At 50.2% G+C, this 25669-nt stretch overlaps 1 protein-coding gene across 2 annotated transcripts in view; it reads left to right on the top strand.

Annotated features, from left to right (window-relative positions):
- SCARA3 (scavenger receptor class A member 3) overlaps positions 1 to 25162 on the top strand; it is a 32162-nt gene extending 7000 nt beyond the window's left edge. Inside the window, exons 2-6 of one of the 2 annotated variants that reach the window (XM_074355670.1) lie at positions 6246 to 6344; positions 7623 to 7742; positions 11287 to 11385; positions 12355 to 13398; positions 24451 to 25162. In XM_074355670.1, the coding sequence (XP_074211771.1) occupies positions 6246 to 6344; positions 7623 to 7742; positions 11287 to 11385; positions 12355 to 13398; positions 24451 to 24740 (1652 nt within the window). In that variant the 3' untranslated portion in view covers positions 24741 to 25162. Of the gene's footprint in view, positions 1 to 6245; positions 6345 to 7622; positions 7743 to 11286; positions 11386 to 12354; positions 13399 to 23328 lie in introns of both variants that reach the window. The other variant, XM_010948585.3, reaches the window with a different exon arrangement.
- The last annotated feature ends 507 nt before the right edge of the window (positions 25163 to 25669 follow it).

Raw genomic sequence — 25669 nt, 5'->3', positions numbered from 1 at the left:
AAGTCGGAGACCCCAGCTGAGTTAGTAGTTGGTTAACAGGTTCTGGCTATTTTCCGCCTCCCGAGGGAGGGGTGACCCACGCTCAGCCCCCACAGAACCCAGTCACCCCAGCCGTGCGCCAGCACAGGCACCTTCAGTCAAACCTTCTACCATGTGCCTCTGGGAGCAGAGGCTTGGGAAAAAAAGCGGGGGAGGTAGGGAGTTCCCTTGCAGCCGTCCCTCTGATATTTGAGTTGGGTAATACAACTGTAGGTATGAGAGAAACAGAGGCTCTTTCAAATCTCCACTGGCTGCTACCCCTTTATGAGGCTGCGCCCGCAGCCCTGTCTTCAAAGGCTCATTTTTTGCTAAGCGCACCATTTGCAGTTTGGGTAGAGATCTCTTGCTCAAGAGTGGGGCCAGGCTGTGCCTTTGGTAGGTCTTCTGTGTCCCTTGTGACAGCTCCAGTCCCTCGGGGCCTCGAGAACAGGGGAGGCCGAAACCGTCTCACAGAGTCTTAGATGCTCGCTGCCCAGAGCCACAGGCTGCCCCGAGCTCGTCCCGAGAGGGGCTTTCCCAAACACTTAGGGATCCAGGCATTACCCCACCTTCTCCAGTGCCTTGTCCCCAGCCTACCTACCCCCCTCCCGGTCACAGTCACCTGCAATCAGCAAAATGAAAAAATGAAGAAAAAAAAAAAGGAGCCAGAAGGCAACAGAGGCTATTTCTGCCTTCCTGGAAAAGTGGCTTCTTTTCAGACGCTCGTGGTGACATCTTCAACCATTCCAAGTACCTGGCAGCCCATAACGTGTGACACGCAGGTGTTTCTCAGTTGTCAGCATGTCACGAGCCCTCAGTTTCATAGCTGGTTTATGTATGACCCAGGGAAGAACCAGGGCCTGATTTTAGAGGGCCACAAAACTGCTGGTGGCATTCTAAAAGTGAGTAATCAGGACATCGATGGAAACTGCCCCCACTACAAAAAAAAACAAAAACAAAAACAAAAACAAAAAAAACCAGGGAGGCTTTTTAGCTTTAGGAAAGGAAGATCATATCTTTTGTTCCAGCTCTGAGAAAGGGAGGGAAGCAGAGTCTAAATTTTGCTGCAAAGCCCCCCTCCAAACCCTACTTTCATTCTTTTGCAATTCAAACATTAAGCCCCTCTCTGTATATTAATTTTAAGCCTCTGCTGCTTTAAGCTTTTGCATTCTGAATGCATCAGTGCTCCACAACGCTTCCAACCACGGAGAACTCTAAGAATAAACCATATTTCAACCATATTTTAAGTCATTAATCTTTTTTTTTAAAATAAAACTGAGCTCTTAATGAAAAAAGCAGATGTTAACAATTAACTCAAGATGCAGGTCTTCTCAAAGGATTGGTAAACCCATGGTTCTTGAACACCCACTATAGGGTCAGCCCTGTGCCGAAAGAGGCTGAGGGAAGATTTCCTGACCCTCAAGGAGATGACAAACTACTGGCAGGCCAGACATGGAAACAGATGCCAGGCCTGGAAGCAAGAGGCTTTTCCGAGCTCTGTGGCCTGTCTGAGCTGAGTGTGTGTCACTCGGCAAGCATTCTCTACATGTATTTGCATCCTGCTTCAGATCCCTGGGCATTTAGGAACCACTAAATAGCTGACAGATCGCTTAACCTCTCTGAGCCTTGGTAACATGACAGGTGGGCTCTGTGACTTTAAGTGTCCTTCCTACTCTCTGGCTCTGGAAACTCTGGGGCACCCAGCACTAAGTCAGAGGCCCTGGAAGGCATGAGAGGTAGAGAGGAGGAGGAAAATTCTTTTCCTGTCTCTGAGGACCCCACGTGGCCCAGTACAAGGAGAGAGGACAGATCTTGTCTCGTCACCCATCCTCTGATCAATCTTAGCCCCTGTGTCCTCAAGCCCAGCTCTTCTCAATTCTCATGCCTGTGTCTTCATCCACCCCTTGACTGGCTCAGTGTTGGTGTAACGTGAATATAACCAGTCCCAGCTTGTGACAGGCTTGGCTTATTAAAAGCCTCACAAATGCTTTGGATTATGTTCTCATTCAAATGAACGAGGCTTAAGTGGAACGTTGCTATAGCATTCTAGACATAGGTAAATTAGGGGTCCCCAGGGTCCGTGGCTCAGCGCTGGTAAACAGGAAGTTCGAAGGATCAGAAAGAGAAGATCCCTTTGGGGCTGGGGCAGGGCTGTGAGTTGCAGAGATGTCAGCAAGGAGAATGGGGCCAAGCACTCGCGAAGCCCCTCATCTAAAGCGAGCTGAGACTCTGCTGGCAACCATCACTTCCCTTCCTGCGGGCTGCTCCGCAAGGAACCGGACGGGGTCTCGATTAATCCCCATGTGCTAATGACCGGCCATCTGGGGGTCTTGGCGGGAGAGCAAAGTTATTACAGAGCTGTGTGCTTTCTCAGGGGGTGTTTGCTGAAGGTCGGTGTCTGTCTTGCTTGATTTAAGTCTTCCCAGATTCCCTGCAAAGGCTATAAACAGTGAAGTGACGAAATTGGTCCTGCAGCCAGAACAGGGAGGAGGTCTGGCCATGAGGGAGGAGAGAGGAGAAACATCAGGGCTGGAGAGAAATGAGAAACAGGGCTAACGAAGGGAAGGAACACCTCCCTGAGGGGCCCCCCCGAGGCTGCGGTAAGTCCGACAGCCCGCAGCTGGTTCTGGCTGAGATCATCTGCACGTGAGGGGGCATCGCTAGTCAGGGTGAGGTTTTGATCAGACAGCACAGGAGGCCCCGCCTCGCCGGAGATGCTGGTTTATGGGAAAGGGATGGCAATCCTGGTGACCTCCCAGGCAGAGTCATCCTTGTGAACTGTTGGCAGATTAATGACAGGGTAGCAGCCTAAGACACACAGCAGGGCTGAAGAGCTTGGTTTCTTAGGCTACATTTAAAGGGCCCCCATCATTCAGCCTTCCTTCTGCCCCTGGACCCACCCTTCTCCAAAGCATGTGTGTGTACACACACATACACACACACACATGAGAACACACTAACTCAATCAGAGAGAGACTGCCTGGAGTCTGTTACTGTGGAGAGGCAACTCAGCCCAGATTCAGGAGGCTTTGCCACCAGCTGCCTCTGTGACTTCAGTCGGGCATGCAGACTTAACCCTCCTCCCCCAACTCAGTTTCCTCAGCTGTAAAATTGGGAGAATAGTTTCTCACCCCACCTATCTCTCAGGCTAGTTGTCTATGGGATCAAATGGGATAACGGATGTGAACCCAGGTCTCTGCCCTCCCCCTAGTTAACTCAGAATTTCTGAGGGTGGGGGGCTGACCTTGACCCTGGACCAGGCTCCCTAATGACTCCACACACAGGCATAGACCCACTACCGGGAAGCTTAACACAGAAGTATTCATGGATTTATTTGGAATTGTGTTTGTTGAGAATTTCTCTGTGCCAACCACTGTGCTCCAGGCTTTAGCTAAATCAGAGAACAAGGCAGACACAACCCTCGCCCTCAGATCCTAAACACTGGGGAATAGAGCTGTCGAATACACCGTGAGAGGTATACTGCATTCTGACTACTATTGGTATGGATTCATGAATTACTATTTTTTTCAACAACCTGTCATTGCTTTATTATACTTAATTATTTTAATGCTCACATTGTTCCAGATTTGTCCAGTGAGGACATCTTCAGGCTAGTTTCTGTTTCCTTGTGATGTGCCCCTATTTTTTCTCTTTGAGCATTCCCTTAATTTCTGAATTAGCAAGATGTTCCAGATTCATCTTCTACCTACCCTCTGCCCCAATTGTAGAATCAGCCATTTCACCAAGGAGCCCTGGTTCTTTCCACTGGGAAATGGTACTAGAGACCAAGACCTGTGTTGCCAGGGGTGTTCAATGCTATTTTAGTGTCTTTGCTTCCTGGACCTTTCAACAAAGTTGTATGTATACACATAGCTACAAATATAGATACATGTATACATATATATGAACATAAACAAACATATACATACATAGACATATTTTAGAATTTACAAGTTTCTATTGATACCTTCAGTTTCAATCTGTCCCCAAGGAGTTCTTTCTTGTCTCTCCCATTCTATATTTCTCTGACCCTGTTTCCTCAGTGAGAAGCTAGAGTCCAAACCACATGAACAAATTTACTCTGTTTGCTCAGTCTTGAATTAATCTAAATTACCTTCAGAATGCTTTACCCATGCTACAACAATAAACTTGCTTTAAAAATTCAAGATTTGTTTGCATTTCTTCCCCAGTCCTACCCTATCATATCCCAGACTGAGGTTACACCGTCCAAACTATGCCGTGATTTACGTATATTTGTTCTCCCCCCCCCCATTTAGTATGTTTATTGTATTCATTCAAGCAAGCAAGGCTTATTTCGTTCCAAGTATTTTTTATTAATAAAATTTATTTTTTTGAATATGTAAAATGTTAACAGGTTTTCAAAAGTCAAAACTAGACAAAAAGTTACATCCTGAGAACTGTGACTCCTTCATATGTCCCCTTCCCCCACCCCATCCCGTGTAGGAAACAAATTCATTGTTTTTTGGTTTACCCTTCCTGTCTTTCTTCTTTTCATGATAAGCAGATATCTGCTTATTTTCTTATTTTCCCTTCTTTCTTACAAAAATAAGTGGCCTACTCTGTGTGTTCTTTTGCACTTTGTTGTTTTCATTTACTAGCTCCTGGCAATGACTCCATATCAGTTAGTAGAGATTTCCTTATTCTCTTGTATAGCTGCATAGAGCCCCGTGGTGTGCATGTGTACCACGCAGTACGTTAGCCAGTCTCCTGCATCCACTTGTACATTTAGCTAGTTCCCAGTTTCCACAACAACTCTAATCCCACAATGAATGCCCTTGTCTCACGTGTTCTCAGATTGTTGGAGGTATGTACTCCGCACAGGTTCATAGAAGTGTGATTGCTGGGTCAAAGGGTGAATGCATATTTTAAACCCCCCTCCCCAAGGCTCAAGCCATTTTGCATCCCGCTCCTAACCCACCACCGCCCGGCCAGTGTTGTGTATTGTCAGTCGGATGGGTGAGAAATGTTATCACAGTGTAGTTTTAAATTGCATTTATCTTGTGAGTAAATTTAAACATCTTTTTATTTATTTGGGGGCCATTTTTATGTCTCTTTTCATAATTGTTCAGGTCTTTTGTCCATTTTTCTATGGGGATTTTTGTTCCTTTATTTACAAAAACTTTTCAAGTTCCTTATGCATTTGGTATATTAGCTCTTCATCTGTGATATGGGTTGTGAATGTTTTCTCCCTGTTAGTCAGTTGCTTTTTTGGCCATGCCAACGTGCTGTGTTACTGTCATGCAGTCAAATGTATTGATCTTTTCTTTTATTGCCTCTGGATTTTGAGGCACAGTTTAAAAAATCCCCCCACCAGACATCTCCCAAACAATTTAGTTGTCATCATCAGTTTCCCCCGCTTCCCAGAACAAAAGCCCCGAGCAGCTCAATGTGGACCACTTCATTTCTCAAACACCCACTTCAAGGTCTGGCTCACGCTTCCTATGTTGGGGCTTCCTATGTTTCTCCTTGTCATTCATACAAAGACCGGATCTTATAAGGAGGAAGGGGTATGCGGTGTCTAGGGGAATGGGAGCAACCTTCTGAATGAGGGAATGCATCACTTAGGTCTTGTTTAGCGAGCACATGATCCCAGGGGAGAAGCACCAAATCGGCTTTCCGACACGTGACCTGCTTCTCCCGTGGTCCCTCTACATCCCAGTGGTTCCTGCATGAGGCGATCTGTGAGGCAGAGGCTGTGTCCATCCCGCATCCTCACACCGCCCGCTTCTCCTATCTGCAGCCCCCAAGCTGGGCTGGATGCGGAGTCTTTGTAGGCACTGTGCTGGGGCCAGATTCGTCCTTGTCCCTGGAGCAGTGGAATCCTATTTCGGGTACCAGGTGTCAGGGGATGGAAGGGTGCTGAGCCAGATCGAGCAAGCTGTTTCTTCCTACTCCCCTGCCAAGGGGTCTGAGCAAGGAGCAGACTGGGTGGCCACTGGGCTAACCTGTGCGCCTTTACCAGTTTGTCGGAGATATGAACTGTCCTCACCTAGAGGGGTGGGACATCTCAGTTCCTCAGCCACTTGATTCTGACCTCCACTTCTCCTTTGCTCTGCTTACCAAAAGGTCACCTGGAGCTCAGGGGGGCTGACTTGGACCTGGGGGCGGGGTGGGCGTGGGATGTGAGGACTGTAAATGAATGGGGCAGGTGAAGAGGGGTGGGTATGGCCCCAGCGGGGGGTCTGACGGCACTGGCTCCATCACAGTGAGGTCTGCCACCGGCGACGGAGATGCGTTGTGTGTTACAGAAGAGGAGCTGGCTGGTGACGACGAGGACATGCCGTCCTTCCCGTGCACGCAGGAGGGTAAGGGCTCTGGGGTGGTCTGCTGTCTTCTGTCTCGGCTGAGAGCCCCTCCCTGCCTCCATCCCCAGGCTGGGGAGAGACTTGCCTTTCTGCATGGCTTCAAAGTCCTGACTACTCCTTCCCTGCTGCTCCCTGGAGGGTGAAAGGAAAGAGCTGCACAGACCTGGGTTAAGCAGTACGGAGGAAGTCAAAGTTTGACACAAGGGACATCTGTCCCCAGAGGTCCCCCTGAGACCTGTCTGGGACCTCTGCCATCTCTTCCAGTCTGTCCCCTTTGTCGTATCCTATGCTGTCCAAGTGGCCTGTCCTTCTCAGGCCACCAGGACTCACTTCGCATGTGGTTAATCCGAAAAACCAAAGCTCTCAGAACTGTTACTTGGAGTAGGTCTTCCTGGTGGGATTCATCATAGGTTAGAGCAGCTGTTCCCAAACTTGGCTGTACGTTGTAATCACCCAGTGGTGCCTGAGACCGATGCTGAGAAATTGTGATTTCTTTTACTCTGAAGTGTGGACAGGGCATCAGGATTGTTAAACATTCCTGGTACTTGTATTGTGCAGCCGAAGTTGACTTCACCTTCGAAATTTCACAGCTGGGAACATCACTGCATTCCTGCTGGGTGCTGGCCACCTCCCAGAGTAGCCAGGAACACCTGCCTCCCTCCTTCCTCCATACTGGGGACCATCTGATACACTGGAACCTTCTGTTTGGTTTCCAGGAGAACTGCTGGTTACCTGCAAGTTTGGGGACTGGTGACCAACCTTCTAGCTGTCTTGGGGCTGAGGGGTTTCCCAGGGTATGTGATTTTCAGTTTTAAAACTGAAGACTGTCTTGGCAAACCATCCTGGTTTGACCCATACTGAAGAGTTCCCATAAGAGGAGACTTTCAGGGCTAAAATCTGGGAAAGTCCTAGGCAAACTGGGACAAGTTGTTCACCTAGTGGTGAAGCGAGGCTGGTGGCCCTGTGTTGTGGACCATGAGTAAGGCTGATGTTTTGGAAAGAGGTGTTTCCCCATCCCATGGGCTGAATGACGATGCCATAGAGAGAGAATGATGGTGCGAAGGGGGTGCCCTTTGAAGGCCTCCATCTCTGGTCTCGCCTATTCCTGAAAGCTCTAAGACCTTGAGACTAGGCAGTGAGATGGGTCAAGATGAGGACTGAGAACAGCATCCTCTCCGAGACTGGTTCAAAATGTGGTGAGACAGGCCAGTGCGGGAGCGTGGAACTGACCCTTCAGCTGCAGCCTCAGTCACTGGCCCCCTTTTCCACCCCCTACAGGCCGGCCGGGGCCCCGCTGCAGCCGCTGTCAGAAAAACCTGTCTTTGCACACGTCCGTGCGGATCCTTTACCTCTTCCTGGCCCTGCTCCTGGTGGCCGTGGCCGTGCTGGCCTCTCTGGGTGAGTGCAGGCTCTCAGTACCAGCAGGCTAGTGCAGGGCTCTCTACCCTGGGCTGCAGGGGATTTCTCATCAGGGGTTTGTCCTGCACTAAAACCCCCTACAAAGCCTGATACAGGTCTCAGCGGCTCAGGGTCCAGAACCAGCATCTTTCTGGCCAGAGGATCTTAATGCTTGATTCAAACTGTCAAGACTAGCTTCCAATTTCTGGTCAATGATTAGCTGTGTGGCCTTGAGCAAGGCATGTCCCCTCTCAGGGCCTCTGTTTTCCTGTTGGTAAATGAGAGGATGGGACAAGACTGTGATTCTCAGTTTCAGCCCCAAATTAGAATCACCTGGAAGTCATTCAAAAATACCGATGCCTGGGCCCCACCCCGGATACTGGAATAATTCAGTATTTTTAAGCTCTTCAGTTGATTCTGGTGTGCATCCAGGGCTGAGATCACCGGATCTGACAATGTCCAAGCCCTTTCCATGGTCTTTGTGTTTCTCAACAAAATGAGGTTGACGCCTGCCTGCATCAAGGTCGTCCCCAAGATTTGTTAAAATGCAAATTCCTGGGTCTCACCCAGACCTACAAATTTAGGGTCCTGCAGGGAAGGCCCAGGAATCTGAAGTTTGGTGGTTCTCATCACACTACAGTTTGTATGACTGTGATAGCTGACCCAGGTGATGGCACACTGCCAGATTCTGATAACTTCTGTCTTCACAATGCTAACAGTCTATGTTTAAAAGTGAAAACAAATTTGAAAGCTTCTTACTGCAACTCCATTCCATTCTTAGCTTCAGATTGAAAAAATCTTTACTAAGGGAAGCCAGTAGATTGGTTTGTTCCAATGGACTAGATGTTGGAGAAAAGGCTGGAACTCAGGTGAGGCAAGGGAGGCAGGGAGGATGCCACATTCCTGGTGCTGACCCTGGACTTGTGCGTCCCCTTAACAGGATGGTGGCTGGTCCCTGCCCTAGTTAGAGATATTCAGTAACTGGCTTTCTTGGCTTGAAGATAAGAGGCCAGCATATTAATGATTTGAACAGATACTTCAGTCATCATCCAATAATCCTGAAGATGTTAATTAACTCCAACACAAAGCAAGCACCTACTATGCACCAGGTGTTAGGAACACTGAGATGAGTCCATTACATTTCACCATCAAAAGGAGTGGTTCTCAATCTTGTCAGCACATTAGAATTCCTCTGAGAACATTTAAAAACACTGGTGCCCACCCCAATGTTCACAGTAGCATTATTTACAATAGCCAAGACATGGAAGCAACCTAAATGTCCATCAACAGATGACTGGATAAAGAAGATTTGGTATATTTATACAATGGAACACTACTGAGTCATAAACAAGAATGAAATAATGCAATTTGCAGCAACATGGATGGACCTAGAGATGATCATGCTAAGTGAAGTAAGTCAGACAGAGAAAGACAAATATCATATGACATCACTTATGCGTGCAATCTAAAAAATATGATATAAATGAACTTATTTACAAAACAGAAAGAGATTCACAGACATAGAAAACAAATTTATGGTTATAGGGAAGGAAAGGAGGGGAGGGATAAATTAGGAGTTTGGGATTAGCAGATACAAAGTATTATATATAGAATAGATGAACAACAAGGTCTTAATCCATAGCACAGGGAACTACATTCAGTATCTTGTAATAACCTATAATGAAAAAGAATATAAAAAAGAATATATGTAACTGAATCGCTATGCTATACACCAGAAACTAACACATTATAAACTTCTATTAAGAAGTTCCATTTTTCCATTAAGAAAATAAATAAAATAAAACGAAAACAAAAAGATATGGGTGCCAGAGCCTTTCTCTCCAGAGGAATGAAATCGGGTCTCTGGGTGGGACCCAGGCCTTAACTGTTCAGGAAATCTCCTCAGATGGTTCCGATGTGTGCCCAGTTAAGAACCACTGATTTCAAGAATTTTCCCAGCCCCTCACCCTCATTTAGCCCCACCTTCTCTCTGCTAAATCACTTTGGCATCTCAGAAAGTGGCCAAAATCCTGGCCCCGGGGAGGGTGAGGAGCTGGGGCCCTGCCGTTCAGAGGCAGCAAACTGATCTTTGGACTTCTAACGGTTCCCGGCCAGCCCTTAGAGAGCCCCCACTCTCAGCCCCCACAGGACCATTCACAAAGCCCCAGTAGCCCAGAGAAGAGCCCAGGAACCCACTGGGGGCCCAGCACTAGCCCATACAGGATGTCCACACAGTTTCCCAACAAAGCCTCAAGCTGGGAGGCTGGCCCCATTGCATGCAGGAGCAGGCAGATCTGGGAGGTGAAATGCTCTGCTCCCAGGTCCGTGGTGGGAGGGCAGAGGATCATAAGAGTTGGTGGGGAGCAGTGTGTTTGGGGACTCCAAGAGGGAACTCTAGGGTTTCCTTTTTGGTTTCTAGCTCTAGTCTGAGTGTCCCAAGTCCCCAGAACAGTGCTGGCACCGTCCCCGCCAGGTTGGTAGGTACTCAGTCACATTTGTCACATTTGTCGAATGAATGACTAGGAATTTGTGAGCACACATGTCCTAGTCACAAGTCCTAGTCAGTGCTGCAGAATCAGGTCCGTGGCCCACATCCAGAGGTTGGGCAAAATCAGTGTTCCTCTCAGTGGACATGAAAAATACACTAAATTCATTTAATCAGGTTTTTTTTTTTTTTTTTTTTTTTTGCATGCAAACTATAGGCCAAGAACTGTAGTAGGCACTGGGCATATACTGCTTAATACAACATAGGCCTTGTTCATGGAGTTTATGACCCAGAGATGGATGGATGAAAAGAAAAAATGGACAGATGTACAATAAAGTAAATAAAGCAAAATGTTAATTTATAGAAACTAGGAGGTAGATACATGAATATTTACTGTCTAATAAATTATTGATTATTCTGTTTGGGAATTTTTATAATTAAAGGTTATGAAAGAAAAAATTGATAGACTCATACCTCCAAAATATACCTACTTATTTATAAATTAAATGTGTACTCTTTACATCATAAAACACAATTTTGAAAGAGTGAAAAAAATAAAGTCTAAAAAGTGAGAAAAATGGCTAAACAAACATATTAATGTGTAATTACAAATCATGAAATATTCAGTGAAGAAATGAACAGAGTGAATTATATGAGTGAACCCCTGGCTATTGGCTTAGACATTGACTTTGAAAGCCTTAGAATAGGAATCAAATCCATGCATTCTCTCTGCATCTCTGTCCCCTCATCTGTGCTGGGGAATCTTCACTGGTAAGAGATTCAAATGGAATAATAAATACTGTAAACTATGAAGTGCTGGTCTAGGGATCTCTCAACATGTAACTGTGACTAATAAAATCTCGATATGTAAATATGAGGAAAGCTTGATCCTAGAAATAATCCTTGTATATGATGGCTGCGTGTGTGTGGTTATTCTCTTAGGATAAATTGCTGGAAGTAGAATTGATGGATCAAAGGGTCTTAATATTTCTGATATTCTACGAAGAGTTCTCTGAGCTAAGACCCTGCCTCAGTTTCTCACCTGTATGTCCCCTGCAGTTTTCAGGAAAGTGGACTCCCTCTCAGAAGACATCTCACTGGCCCAGGCCATGTATGACAAGAAGCTCGTGTCTATGCAGGAGAATCTCCAAGGGTTGGGTGAGTGTCCAGTGTCCAGATACGCCAATGACTATGACAGAAGGCCAGTATTATTTGGGGTGGGGTGAGGGCTCCCCCCAGGCCACAATGCCCCGGAGCAAGGAAGCCTTCACCAAACTTCTAAGCACAAAGGAAGGATAGTCATGGCTCCCTGTTGCCCTGTCCAGCTGGAGAACCATCCAGCCAGTGAAGGCTGCTTCCTCTGGACACAACCAGGAATGGGGCTGGGGATTCTGTGTGGTACCCAGAGCCTCCAGACAGAAAAAGAAAGCCAAAGACAGTCCACTCTCCAATATCCTCACGTACCTGAAATTACTTTTAAGGCCTTCCAAATACCCTTGACAAGTTGGTCATTTCCTCATCACTGCCTTAAAATTTACACAACTGATCTCTTTATCACCTGCTTTAACAAGGGACATTGTCACTCTCAGAGTGAGACAAAAGGAGCCATGACAGAAGGGTTTACAGGCAGTCTACTTGGTGGAAAGAGAAGGTCCTGTTCTGCCACTAATTAGCTGAGTGACGTTTGGCAAGTCACTCCTCTGAGCCTCATTTCTCATCAGTCACGGGGAGAAAAATCCCTGTACTTTCTTCTCCACACTCTTGGGAGACGATCAAATAAAACAAATATAAAAATATTGGGAGAAACTTAAAAAATAAAATGTAAATAGGAGGTTTCTGGCAACCTCAGAAAAATTTTGAAGATACAGTATCAAAAATTTGGTATTAAGATGGAGACAATGTCCAAAATCCTACATTTCGGGTCAGAGTAAAGACTTTCGGTAGCAATAAGATTGCATAGAGATGGCAAGGCTTTTCCAAAGAGGATTTCATAGCAGGTCTTAGGAAAGGAAGAGGGATAGGAAAGCCACTTACCAATTCACTATGCTCTGAAATATTAAATTTAAAGAAGCAGCCTTTGTTCCATGATCCTTCAGCAACTCAACATGTTGTCACTTTCCCCCAAAGATCTGAAAGCCCCAAACAACTGCTCTTTCTGCCATGAGGCAGAGCAGCTGGGGCAAGAGATCAGAAAACTGCAGGAGGAGCTGGAGGGAATTCAGAAGATGCTTCTGGCTCAGGAGGTCCAGCTGGACCAGACCTCCCACACCCATGAACTGCTCTCCACCACCAGCAGTCAAATTTCCCAGGAGATGGGCAGTTGTTCCTTCTCCATCCATCAGGTCAACCAGTCTCTGGGGCTCTTCCTGGCCCAAATGAGAGGCTGGCAGGCCACCACAGCTGGCCTGGACCTCTCTCTGAAGGACCTCACCCAGGAGTGTTACGACGTCAAGGCTGCTGTACACCAGATCAACTTCACCGTGGGGCAGACTTCGGACTGGATCCATGGGATCCGGCGGAAGACGGATGAGGAGACCCTGACCCTCCAGAAGATGGTCACTGACTGGCAGAACTACACGCGGCTCTTCAGCAGCCTGCGCACCACCTCGGCCAAGACCGGAGAAGTGGTCAAGAACATCCAGGCCACCCTGGGGGCGTCGTCCCAGCGCATCAGCCAGAATTCCGAGAGCATGCACGACCTGGTGCTGCAGGTCATGAGCTTGCAGCTGCAGCTGGATAACATCTCGTCCTTCCTGGACGACCACGAGGAGAACATGCACGACCTGCAGTACCACACGCGCTATGCCCAGAACCGCACAGTGGAGAGGTTCGAGACACTGGAAGGACGCATGGCATCCCACGAGATCGAGATCGGCACCATCTTCACCAACATCAACGCCACCGACAGCCACGTGCACAGCATGCTCAAGTACCTAGACGACGTGCGGCTCTCCTGCACGCTGGGCTTCCACACCCACGCTGAGGAGCTCTACTACCTGAACAAGACCGTGTCCCTCATGCTGGCCACCACCGACCTGCTCCGGGAGCGCTTCAGCCTGCTCAGCACCCGGCTGGACTTCAACGTCCGCAACCTCTCCATGATCGTGGAGGAGATGAAGGCCGTGGACACGCAGCATGGGGAAATCCTTCGCAACGTCACCATCCTACGAGGTGAGAGCCAGATCTGGGCCGGGCTGCCAGGGAGCTCCCAGAGGGCCTGGATGATCTTGTGAGGCACAGAAGGACCTGGTTTGGGGCAAAAATCCTAATGGGCTGATGCAATCCTGTAGCAAACGCCCGGGGTACCTGGCAGCTTTACTGTACTTGCAAATCTCTTTTGTAAAGGTGTTATGGCTCTTAGCCCTGACTTACTTGCTTAATGTGCTAATCTGGATTTTGGGGGGGGCGGTAGTTAAGGTTATTATTTATTTATTTTTTCCCCCTAACGGAGGTACTGGGGATTGAACTCAGGACTTTTGTGCATGCTAAGCACGTGCTCTACCACTGAGCTATACTCTCCCCGCCTAAATTTGGATTTTTATATGTGGATTTGTTTAATTGGGGCCACATAGAGAAACAGGCAGAGTTTATGTTTGGGAAACTCTAGTTCCTCGTGTTTTCTCCCTTCCCACCCCCTCTTTGATGTCTTCAACCATCTGCCCCTCAGATGCCTGTCACTCTGATGCCCTCATTTCCTCCCATCTTACCCCCACATTAATCAGGGTTCTCTAGAGGAATAGGGGAGAGAAAGAGAGAGACTATAAGGAATTGAATCATGTGATTGTGGGGCTGGTAAATCCAAAATCTGCTCAGCTGATGTCCAGTTCAAGTTCGTAGGCTGGAAGCTGCTGTAGAATGAGGAAGGGACAATGTGTTAATTCAAAGGCTGTCGGGAAGGGTATGCTCTGTTACTCAGGGAAGGGTCAGCCTTTGGTTCTATTCAGGCTTCAACTGATTAAATGAGGCCCACCCATATTTTTGACAGAAGCATTACATGCAGGGAAGGCAAATTCATATCAAGAGTCAGTGTCCAAACCAAAAAGACCAAAACACTGCCCCTTGCATAATGGACATGGTCCAGTGTAATCAACCTGCCACCAGCTAGCTGGCTGATCACTCTGAGGAGTGGTGCCATATCAGTAATTCTCTGTTGGTCTCTGCTGTTGGCAGGTTGGGCACTCAGCAATGGCTATAGCCAGGTCAGCCTTGGTGACTGGAAGTCTATGTTGCTGACCCCATGTATAAACTCCATCCCTGCTACCACAGCCACTTTGTTCATGAGCCCATTGGGCAATGACAGTGGTGGGTGGAGGAAAAACCTGACTGGAATCCAATGTTCCTCCTAGTCACTCGATTATTAAAATCCTCCTCTGCTGATTTCACCCTTTGATGAGTATCCACATAGGATGCCATGTGAAGGACCTCAGCTAAAACTCCATTGATCACTGGCCCTCCATGTGTCCCTACTCTGACTGGTGGATGACAGTGATGGTTGGGTCTCCAGGAATCAGTGTCAGTTCAGAGCTTGTGTCCAGTGGTGCCTGAAAGTTCTAATTATTTCCTCTTGCTCAGTGCACAGTTATCTTGGCAAAAGGCCATAGGTCCCTTCAGGGAAGGCTAGGAGAATGATTAACAATAAATGTTGTAGGCAGTGTACGAGGGTCCTTCCTCAAGGGGACCTGGTCTCCCCTTCATTCAAGGACTTCTGGGTCTGTAAACTGGCTCAAGTTGAAGAATTGCTTGAGGGTTCATGACTCTCTGTTTTTATGATTCAGATCAGATTCTGCTCACTTGACCTAGGAATTTTCTGCTTACACAGAACAAGTAGGCGTTAGTAGGCTTCTGATCTATTTCACTTCTAGGAACACCAGGCTCACAAGCCAATGCCAGGTCTGCAAATGTTCTGATTGCTGCTTTGGCCCTGCTGTCCATCACAGGAGCGACACCCTCCTTGCCTTTGGTGGTTGAGTGTCATCACTTGGCTTCCACCACCCATGATCCAATTACTCTCAGTGTGGTTAGGTTTCCCAATTCTGTGACTGCAGTTCCCATGTAAGGTCTGGCCTCCAGAGAAGAGCCAGGGGTGCCAGCGCTTTCCTCTCAAATTTATTTCTCATAGTCATGGTGAAGGCGTGTCTCTGGACCTTCCCAGGGTGGGTGAGTGGGTCTCCAGTGACAAATCCACTCTAACATTCCAACCTCCCTCGGTCATCAAATCCCTTTCTCTACCTAAACCAAGGCATATCTGGCATTTCTGCTTCACTCACTGTGCATCATTTTTTTGTCCATGTTTCAGCCATCCAACAAAATGAACTGGTAGAGCCCTTTCTGACTCTCCGAGATGCAAAGTTAGATGCAGAATTCCTGCCTAGTGAGCCCAGAGCAATGGAGGCTGCACAATCTGACTTTACATTCCTTCCACCATCATCCCACCCGCTTCATACCCACTCCCACACGTTGCTCAGATTTCCATCTGCAAGAATCAGGAAACGTGGAGTGCAGCACACCTCCTCATAGGTCACACTTTGTATGTCGCTTTTAGGGCTGCTGCAACTTGAATCCAGTTATAGGTCTAGAAGCAAAGAGGGGGGCCGGGTGGCCCCTGAGGGGAACTAGCATTGTCTTGCTTGTCAGCTGCTTTGCAGGGGCTGTTACCCTTTCCTTGGGCAATACAGGGTTAATCCCCTGGGACAGGGGTGAAGAGGCCACTTTTACTGGGGACAGAGAGACTGCTGCCGCTAGCAGAGAAGACATCAGAATTAGGGGTTCAAAGTCCCCAGCTCCATCGGGGTCTTCCCACACATCCCCATTCCAACTTTCAGTCCCAGTCCATGTCCCCACTTGAACAGTAGACACCTGTGAGACTGGGCGTTGAACTCACATTGTAATTCAGCCAGTCCCTGGAGGAGATTGTGGGTCTTATTTTCAGCAGCCTCAGCCCTGTGGCTGCAGAGAGAAAGGTCTCTTGCAGGGCAGACATAGAAGCTGTCGGGTCACTGATGGGGCCTTTGAACTGGGAATTCTAATCCCTGAGCTCATCCTTTTCTTCCCCCACTTTGACCAGTAACATTAGGAACAACCAGCCAATCTCATTATACTCGCTATTTTGACAAAAATATTTAAAAGCATCATATGCATGGTTACCTAGACCCTTGCTTAGGCGTCTCCGTTCCTTTGCTCTGCTGCCATGGACCATCAGGCTGTTTTTACTGCTGGGTATAGAGTCATTAGCATCTTTCAATTTAATCATATTAGAAAGCCTGTTCCAGAAAGCTCTGACCAATTTAGAAAACTCATCTTTCAAATTCTGTTCACCTAGAATCACTCTTGGTACCAAAATCTGTATTAATCAGGGTTCTCCAGAGAAACAGAGCCAGCCAACAGGATATATACATATCTCTCCTATGTCCATTAAGATCTCTGGAGAGAGACCTTGATTTGTTATAAGAAGTTGGTGCTCACAGATATAAAAGCCAGCAAGTCCCAAGATCTGCAGGGTGAATCAGCAAGCAGAAGATCCAGGAGAGATGATAGTTTACTTCCAGTCTGAGTCCAAAAGTCTGAGACCCAGGATAGCTGATGTGGTTGCAGCCTGAAGGCTGGCAGCCTCAAGACCCAGAAAGAGCTGATGTTTTAGTTCGAATCCAAAGACAGGAGAAGGCTGATGTCTCAGTTTGAAACTGTCAGACAGGAGGAGTTCCCTTTTAGTCAGCCTTTTTGTACTTTTCAGGCCTTCAACTGATTGGATGAGGCCCACTCACACTGGGGAGAGCAATTTACTTTACTTGGTCCACCAATTCAAATGCTAATCTCATCCAAAACACCCTCACAGGCACAATCAGAATGTTTGAACAATGTCAACTGAAAAAAAAAAAAAAAGCACAATCTAAAAGCTGAGAATTACATTTTATTTGGCAGACATATTGAGGACTTAAGTCCAGGAGACAGCCTCTCAGAAAGTTCTGAGGGACGCTCCAAGGAGGTAAGGGAGGAGCCTGGATATACAGGAGATTTTTGCAAAAAAGAATCTAGGTCGTTGAATATCAAAAGATTATTGCTAATTAAAGACAAATAAGACATCTCAAGTTAATGAATGTAGCACTTTTCTGTATATGAACGATGCAAGAGTCTGGGCTCAATGAAATTATTCCTTTGATATGCACCTTAACTATCTCGGGCCAGTATTCTGGGTTTGTTTGTTTTTCCCCATTCTGAATCCTCTCGGGTGTCCATCAGGGATGGCTGCAGGTGACTGATGGCTTGATAGCCACATCTTTTGTTTACTGCTATGGCAGGTGACATTCTTTGTCCAAGCCAAATATCTGGGCAACCAGTCAAGCTGACACATAATATGAACCATCGAGGTGATGTCTGAACTGAGGCCTGAGGTGGGGGAGTAGGTCAGGGTCGGCAAGGATGAGCATAGGAGCTCCAGATGCAGGAGCAAACGTGCAAAGACCCTGAGCACAGGCATCATCTCCTTTAATTTCCATCATCCCTGAAACTGTGAACCCAGAAAGCACCAGGGGAAGAATCACACAGCCAGCAAGGAAGGGACACACGACTCAGATTCAAGGCAGTTCCGATCCGAAGTTTCAGGCTGTTTTGAGTGGCCTTCCCCTCCAAAGTCACATAAAACCCCATCCTTCTAAAAGCCCCTGAGCAAACGAGAGAGCCTTCTGCTATTTGCTGTCTGTTGTTTCTGCAAGTACTCCTGTCTCCTGCCCACCCATGTCCCCAGTGAGGGACAGACCTCTCCTGCCCTTGGGGCAGCTCCACCTCCAGTTTACCCTCAGATCCCATTTCCAAGGTGGGTTAGTTGGCCCACACTTCCAATTCACTTGAAAAGCTCCATGGCTTCTGCGCACCAGTGCTTCATTCTGAAATAAACACCGTCTTAGCCAGCCCGGGCTGCTGTAACCCAGTACCAGAGACTGGGGGATTTCACACAACAGAAATCTGCTCTCTCACAGCTCTGGAGGCTGGACATGTCACTAGGGTTGGTTCCTTCTGAGGTCTGTAAGGAAAGGATCTGTTCCAGGTCTTGCCTTGTAGACAGCCATCATCTCCCCGTGTCTCTTGATATCATCTTCCCTTGGTGCATGTCTCTCTCCGTCCACATGTCCTCTTTTTATAAGGACAATAGCCCTGTTGGATTAGGAGCCACCCTCATGACCACATTAACATTTAGTCACCTCTGTAAAGACGCTCTCTTCAAGTAAGGTTATATTCAGAGCTACTGGGGGGTTAGGACTGCAGCATATGAATTTTCAGGAGATACCACCCAATCCATAACAGACACCATTACCTTTTCATTTTGGTCCTTCTCAGCAGTATTTCCAAGTTTTTCTCCTGGAAATTGGTCCAAAAACTCCTGATTGGGATTCCATACAGGAATTTGCATGGCTATATCAAATTTCCCTGGACTCCTCCCCAGGAAGTATGTGTATTTGTGGGAAGAATGTTCAACCTGAAAACATAGCAGCTCTTGGCTCTGGAGAATAGTGTTAAGTAGCCACTGAGATCTGGCAGTTCTAGAATGTACAGTCACATGGATGGGGGGTGCAAAAACCTGGGCTCGACCGTTCAGGGAGCTCCAGGAGACAGAAGAGATCCCAGACAGCTCCGCTGTCTCCACTGAGCTCAGACTTGGAACCAACCTCTCTGACTCTCTGATTCTCCTTAACCATTTAGTTGCAAACCTGTTTTCCCTTTCTATATTATTGAGCATTTCTGCTACCACTCAGGCTAATTTTTTTCTTTAATCTAGATGGGTGGTGTCGTGGGGGATGGGGGTGAGGAAAGATCTTGTTTGCCTGTGGTCATACTTTTGCAACAAAACCAGTTACTGAGTATCTCCTTGGTAACTGAAACCTTCCCACAGTATTTCACCTAAAATATGTTCCCGTGTGACTCCTATGACGCAGTGTTCCAGTGAAGGCATTAGTAGATAGTCCTTAGGGCTCATCCTCTGGTCATTTTGTTGTTCTTAAATTGTATTCAATCTAAGAACAAATGACGTATAAAGCCTTCCTCATGACAAAGCCTGTTCATACACTTTGTTTCATTTTAGCCTCACAATAACTTTTGTACAGTGAACAAGGTGGGTCTTGGTGTCCTTATTTTACAGAAAGGTAACCTGAGCTGGGAAAGGGGAAGGGATGAGCTCAAGGTCAGACTGTGACTAAAACCCTGACCCCTCGCCAAGGCTCTGGGATGCACATGTCTAGTGCCCAGTCGGAAGAAGAGACGCTGAGAGCATGGGGTTGCAGGTACCAAATGGGCATTTCCACCCACGTCCTGCTTAGTGTCACGTGCGGGGCAGAGACTGGAGAAGGGGAAACGGTACCCAAAGTGTTAGTAAGGGAAAAGCAGACCACCTACTCCTCCCAGACATGCAGTCAGCTGTGGCCCTCCCCTGATGGGCCGGGATGGCCTAATTACAGCCCAGGGCTTCCTGAGTAATTACGGACCTCCTCCGGACTCCGGGCGCTCTTCCTCTCTCCCAACTCCCTGCCTGCCACTGCGGCTCACGTTTCTTCCTTTGTCTTAAATGTGCCCCTAGTGCTCAGCGCAGCACTTAACCCCCACCCCCACCCCCACCCCTTAATTTTCCCTTTAGCCCTGTTGATACCAAGATCTTATTACAGGCCGTGTCAGGGAGCATCCTGTGGTGGAGAGCCCCTGGTCAGCCTCTGCCTGCATCCCTGCCCGCTGTGCCAACCGCTGCACTTTGTTGTTGACTTCCTCCCTGGCCGGCCGGGTCCCGCCAGCCCACCCCTCTGACTGCATGACTCCTGGCTGGTCCAGGAGGGACATGCGGAGGCTGGGCCCACCTGAGGAAGACAGCCCTGCAAGTGACCCCCTTCCCTGCTCTGTGGGGACCCTCCCTCTCCTCCAAGCAGCACTAGGGTAGGAGGTTCTGGTAGTGGGAGGCCGTCTGGGCAAGAGGCCAGGAGCCTCTCAGGCCCTGGTTTGCATTCTGTCTCTATCCCTTCCTGGTTGGTGATGGTGGGACAGTGACCACTCTCTGCACCATAGTTTCACATGTGTGAAATGGAGTGATGATCTCAACGTATGGCGCTGGGGACCAGGAGAGACCTAGTAACTAGCAAATGTTCACTGCTCTCCCAGCCCTTCCCCTTCCGGAGAAGAGGCGGGTCACAGAGACGCTAGAGTGAGCTGGACTGAGCATTGCAGGACAGGGCCGGTGTAGGCGCCCCAACACCGGGCCTCGGGCGAAGCCACTCCGCTGAATGTCCTCACAGCTACTGCCTGGGAGCCACGTGTGGGTTCTCAGAGATGGTGTTAGCAGTGGCAGCTGTGGCTGAGGATATGGAGAAGGAGGTGACCTTTTTCCTGGCAGGCCTCCTTCCACATATCTGGAGGCTGCAGCTCCTGGGGGATGAGGCGACAGTGTGACCCAGGCTTCTGCAGAAACCTTCACGCTGGATGTGTGGGCGCCTAGCCTTCCCCATCCAGGGAAAGACACCCAAGAGCCTCCGCAGAAGGAAGGGGGCTGGTGCAGAGGAGCAAAAGAGAGACCTCTACTCTCTGCCTTTTCTCCTTCGCTGTTGGCATAGAAACCCCGAGAAATCCTCAAACCTGGCTGCTGTGCCCTGGGGGCCAGAGAGGAGAGGGCGCACACTAGAGATGGTGGCGTGGGAAAGACGGGGGTCCCACGGAGGGAGTGCGGGGCTCCTGCCGGACCTCCGGGTGTCCTTGTCCAGGTGAGACTTCTCAGGCATTTCCTGAGTCCAGGCTGAAGACGGGGCCCATCCACCCAGGGGACAGGAATGGCAGCCACAGAAGAGGTTGTGGCAAGAGAGGAGAACCAGGGAGCTGGGGCAAGCCTGGGAGCCGTATTCCAGAGGGACAGAGGCAAGAGCTACGGGGCCCTAAGGGACTGTCAGGAGCAACTCTGAATTTTATAGATGATCTGAGCCTGGATAGGGCTTTCCCAGCATCCCTCCACGCCCTCTGACTCCCGGCCACCTGCACATCTTTCCCAGCCCCAGGTGGCCCAGGTGCCCAGGGCAGAGCTGGGATGAGGACGGGCACCGAGGCTTTGCCAGTTCCCAGCCCATCCTGCCAGGCTGGGGGAGGAGTCCCTGCTGGGCATCTTCCGTGCCCTTTTGTTCCAAGTTGTTCCGGTTGCTGTGCTGTGTATTCCTTCTGTTTGCTGCAGACGGAGGGGCAGGTCCTGTCGCCCTGCTGCTTCCCAGGCCAGGTCGCCACCCCGGCCAGCCAGCCGATGATGGAATCCCAGCTGGTGCTGCTGGCAGGCCACGTGAGCCGAGCCCACACAGGCCACATCCTCGCTGTGTGGGGGAGGTGGGCACGGCAGTGGGTGGCAGGGAACGGAAGGTTTTTATTGGCCCTGCTTGGGGCTGACTCTGCCTGGGCTCTGGTTTCCAGTTTAGATCGTAGTTAGAGGACAGTGCTCTGCTCCACTTAGAAACGCTCTGGGAAGTAGATGAGTTGGGGGCGTGAGTGGAGTGGGGAGGCCGAGGATGGGCAGCAGGTAGCCTTGCCCAGCACTGACAGCCATGGTGTCTGCATGAGCCAAGGGGCCCTGATGTTGCAGAACTGGATCCTGGCCCCTGGGAGGGCTCCTGGCTCCAGCAGAGAGGACCCTTCTCTCTGAAAGGCCCCGCCGGGCTTCTGGTTTCTGCTCAGAGACCCTGGGGACATCACTCACCTCTCTGGGCTTGAGTTGCCTCCTCGGTGAAATAGAGTTGGACTAGCTGTCACCTCACCCAAGACCCCAGGATTCTCTTGCAAAGGGGATGCTTTAACAGCAGAGTCCTCAGGGAGAGCTGAGTACAGGCATGAACACTCACCTCCCAGGCCAGGGCTGGGGTTCCCTGCTACCACCATCCCACCCCACCCCACGATCCTCCGCCAAGACCACTGAAGAAAGCCAGGCCTGCGCTGAGCCTGGCTCCACCTGGGCCAGAGCTGTTCTCCACAACCCCCGTCCTCACTAGGCCACAGCGTCCTCTTTCCTCCACCCCCTGGGCATCTGATGTGCTTTGGCCAGAGTGACGGCCACACTCTGGTCTGTGTCCTCTGCGCTGGTACAGCTCTGAGAGGTGGTGACCTGGCAGGAAGGATATTAAGGTCATCTGACCCCTGGCTTGGGTGCTAGGCTGGGCTCTTTAAGGAAGGCCTGTGTCTTTATCATGGCATCTCCCCCAGGCCCTAAGCCAGAGCTGGGCAGGAGCAGGGGGTCCACGGCTGTTTGGTGACTCACTCTCTTCAAGCAGATACTGAACTTCCCCTGCCGTGTGCCTGGGCTCCGTGTCCAGGGCAGGGGATGGGAGCCTCCCTGTTTTCCTGAGACTCCACAGTCTCGTGGGGCCACCAGATAAGTGTCAGGGGTTTGCCTTCACTATGCTGTGGCTTCTCTTTCTACATGTCAACTAAAAGATTCAGAAGGTAGTAGCTCCAGCAACTCAGAGAAGAGGCTGGAGTGGTCAGGGTGGGCTTCCTGGAGGAGCTGCCTTTTCTCTGGGCTGTTGCTGGGCCCACTCACTCACTCACACTGGGAGGTATCTGCTTTTCACACCTCACTTTCTTGGCTTTCTCCTCTGTGTCATTTGACTCCACTCCTGTTGCCTAAAGGTCACAGATGAGACCTGCAGGTGGGAAAGGGGTGGGAAGGGGCGAGGGGGCGGTAAGTATAACAGCCAAAGACCATAATGAGTGTAGGTGGCCCGGCTGGCCTCCGGAGCAGGACAGACAATCCTGGACGGCCTTGGCCTTTCCCCAGAGCTGTCTGGCACTCAGCCCCTGACCGGCGTGCGTGTGTGGAACTGTGGCCAAGCCCCGAAGTCAGGACAATGAGAGCTCCCTGGGCACAGGCCTCAGGCCAAACACCTACCCATGTAAGCTGGGGCTCGGGACTCTCAGCCTCACTTCACAGGTGGCCAGGCCACTTAGAGGGGTCAGATCAGCGGCCTGCAGTCAGCAGACTTGGGCCCTGCAGCCTCCAACTCTCGGGTGTCACAGTGCCCTTTGCTGCACACCCGCTTCATGGGACAGCCTCGGAAGACCTACCCTCAGGACTGACCTCTCCCCTCTTCTCTCTGACCCTAGGTGCCCCCGGCCCTCCAGGACCCAGAGGACTCAAGGGAGATGTGGGTGTGAAAGGGCCCGTTGGCGGCAGAGGACCAAAAGGAGACCCCGGCAGCTTGGGCCCCCCAGGACCCCAGGGTCCTCAGGGGCAACCTGGGGACACCGGGCCTGTGGGAGAAAGGGGGCCAGTAGGCCTTCGAGGTTTCCCAGGCCTCAAAGGCTCAAAGGGCAGCTTAGGAGCCGGAGGCCCGAGAGGACAGCCAGGCCCCAAAGGGGATGTGGGGCCCCCAGGGCCGGAGGGGCCTCCTGGGTCCCCGGGGCCAGAGGGGCCACAGGGAAAACCAGGGATCGCCGGGAAGACAGGTTCACCAGGTCAGCGGGGCCCCACGGGGCCCAAGGGTGAACCAGGGATCCAGGGTCCCCCTGGGCTCCCCGGGCCCCCAGGCCCACCAGGAAGTCAGAGCCGCTACTGAGGAGGGACCCAGTCCCGGACGCCGCCACACAGAATGCGGGAAAGGGGGCTTGGACTGAGCGAGACCCCCGAAAAGCTGCACCTACAGACTTTGTGGTCCTTTGATCCTGAAGGGGTTCCCCAGGCCTGCCCCTGCACCTCGGGGCTCCCCAGTATTGACTGTACCATAGAAAGCAGCCTCCCCACACACGCGCACACACACACACACACACACACACACGCATTTCCCTGCTGGCCAGGGGGGCCACCTGGGTGGCCCTGGCTGGGCAGGAGGAGAGGGCAGGAGACCCCCTCTCCTGTGACTGAGCCTGCCAGGGAAGGGGCTACCTCCAGGAGGAAGGTCTTGACTCTGGCTCTGAATTGGTGACTCAAGCCAGTCTTGCCAGCATCTGTACACCCCTCCTGGCTGGCAGTTCCCTGAGGCTTCCAGAGGTTGAAAAGACCCAGGAAAACATTTGCAGGGGATTATGGTTCAGAGTCTGGTGATGAGGTGGATTTGGCAACCATGAGACCCTCCCCGTAACCATGGGGCAGAGTCCTGGGAACAACCCCCACCTCATACAGGATAGAGCATCTCCACCTGGACCCTGAGCACTGTGCCCCCAGAATTTCAACATTTTTCCCCATGTCTTCAGAAAATTTCTCTCATAATCCTTGCATCTGCCTCTCAGGAGCATCCCAGAAAGAGACCAAGCTGGACTTCATCTGCACCGGGACACTCTCCAGGCCCTGGAGCCAAAATGGAGCCCAGCACCTGGGAGGCTGGAGGACTGGGCTGAGGCTGTGCTCACTGGCTGTCTGCAAAGCTGCCTCCCTTGCACTGCCGGAGGTCCCACTCCCATCCTGGGCTGATGACTTTGTGGCGACTGGGGGAGGGCTGACCCTGGGAACAGGGCAGCTCTCCCCTCCTGCATCAGCCCTCCCCCTGCCCACCCCCCCCATCCGTTGTCCCCCTCACTGAGACCTAGAGGCCTCTCTGCACAAGGCAGCACGACCAGATAAGGCGGGAAGGTGGTGGGGGAGGACTGGCCACATCCACAAGAGGCTGTCTGATGTCACCTCTCACCCACCTCCAACGTCTTGCATACACTGGCAGAGAGGCGCCCTGGGGCGTCCCTAGCAGGGCGAACTCACAGGGAGGCCTTCCTTACTTTGTATTCTAACAGATAACCACCACCCCAGGGTGGGGGCTGGGAGCTGTTCCCTCCGCAACCCGACCCAGAGACCCTTCCCCCTTCCAGAAGCCCTACTGACCCCCTCTTCTTGTAATACATGTGCAACTGGCTTGCACTCCCGACACCCCCAATGCCATGTAACCCTCCTGTCTATGTACGATATCCTGTCACATAGTATCACTGACTCAGTAAAGAGCTGTTTCCAGGACGGTGGTGTCTTCTGGTCCTTTCTGCCTGACCGGGGGCACGATGCCTTCAGGGGTTCCGCCTCACCTGTCCTTTGAACGGGAACCAATGGATGCGGGGGCCCCCTGGGTATTCAGTCGCACTGTGGAGTCCCATCCTAAACCCCCGGCCCCTCACTCCAGAAACCCTGAGCTCTGCTGGGAGAGCAGCAGGTCTGCCTGACCCAGTGGCCACGAGGCAGAGGCAGAGGTAGAGGGAGCACGTGGTGAAAAATTAGAGGCTCAAGAACAAGAGTGACCATGAGCAAAGCCAGCCAGGAAATCTGCGTTTGGTTACACAGGAACAGGAGGATAACCTTATCAGTAATAATAATAGCAAACACCAGTGGGAGGGTTTCTCCGCAGCAGAATGCATTCTAAGCACTTTACGTATATTAGTCCTCACCACAATTTGTATTGTAGCTATAACAGCTATATATCTGTAATCTCTCTATATTATTATTTTCCCTACTTTAACAGATGGGAAAACT

This window comes from Camelus bactrianus, chromosome 31 (assembly GCF_048773025.1).
Source record: "Camelus bactrianus isolate YW-2024 breed Bactrian camel chromosome 31, ASM4877302v1, whole genome shotgun sequence".
Lineage (NCBI taxonomy): Eukaryota > Metazoa > Chordata > Mammalia > Artiodactyla > Camelidae > Camelus > Camelus bactrianus.
Note: the sequence above shows the minus strand (reverse complement) of the source record. Positions and strands in the feature narration are given on the sequence as shown.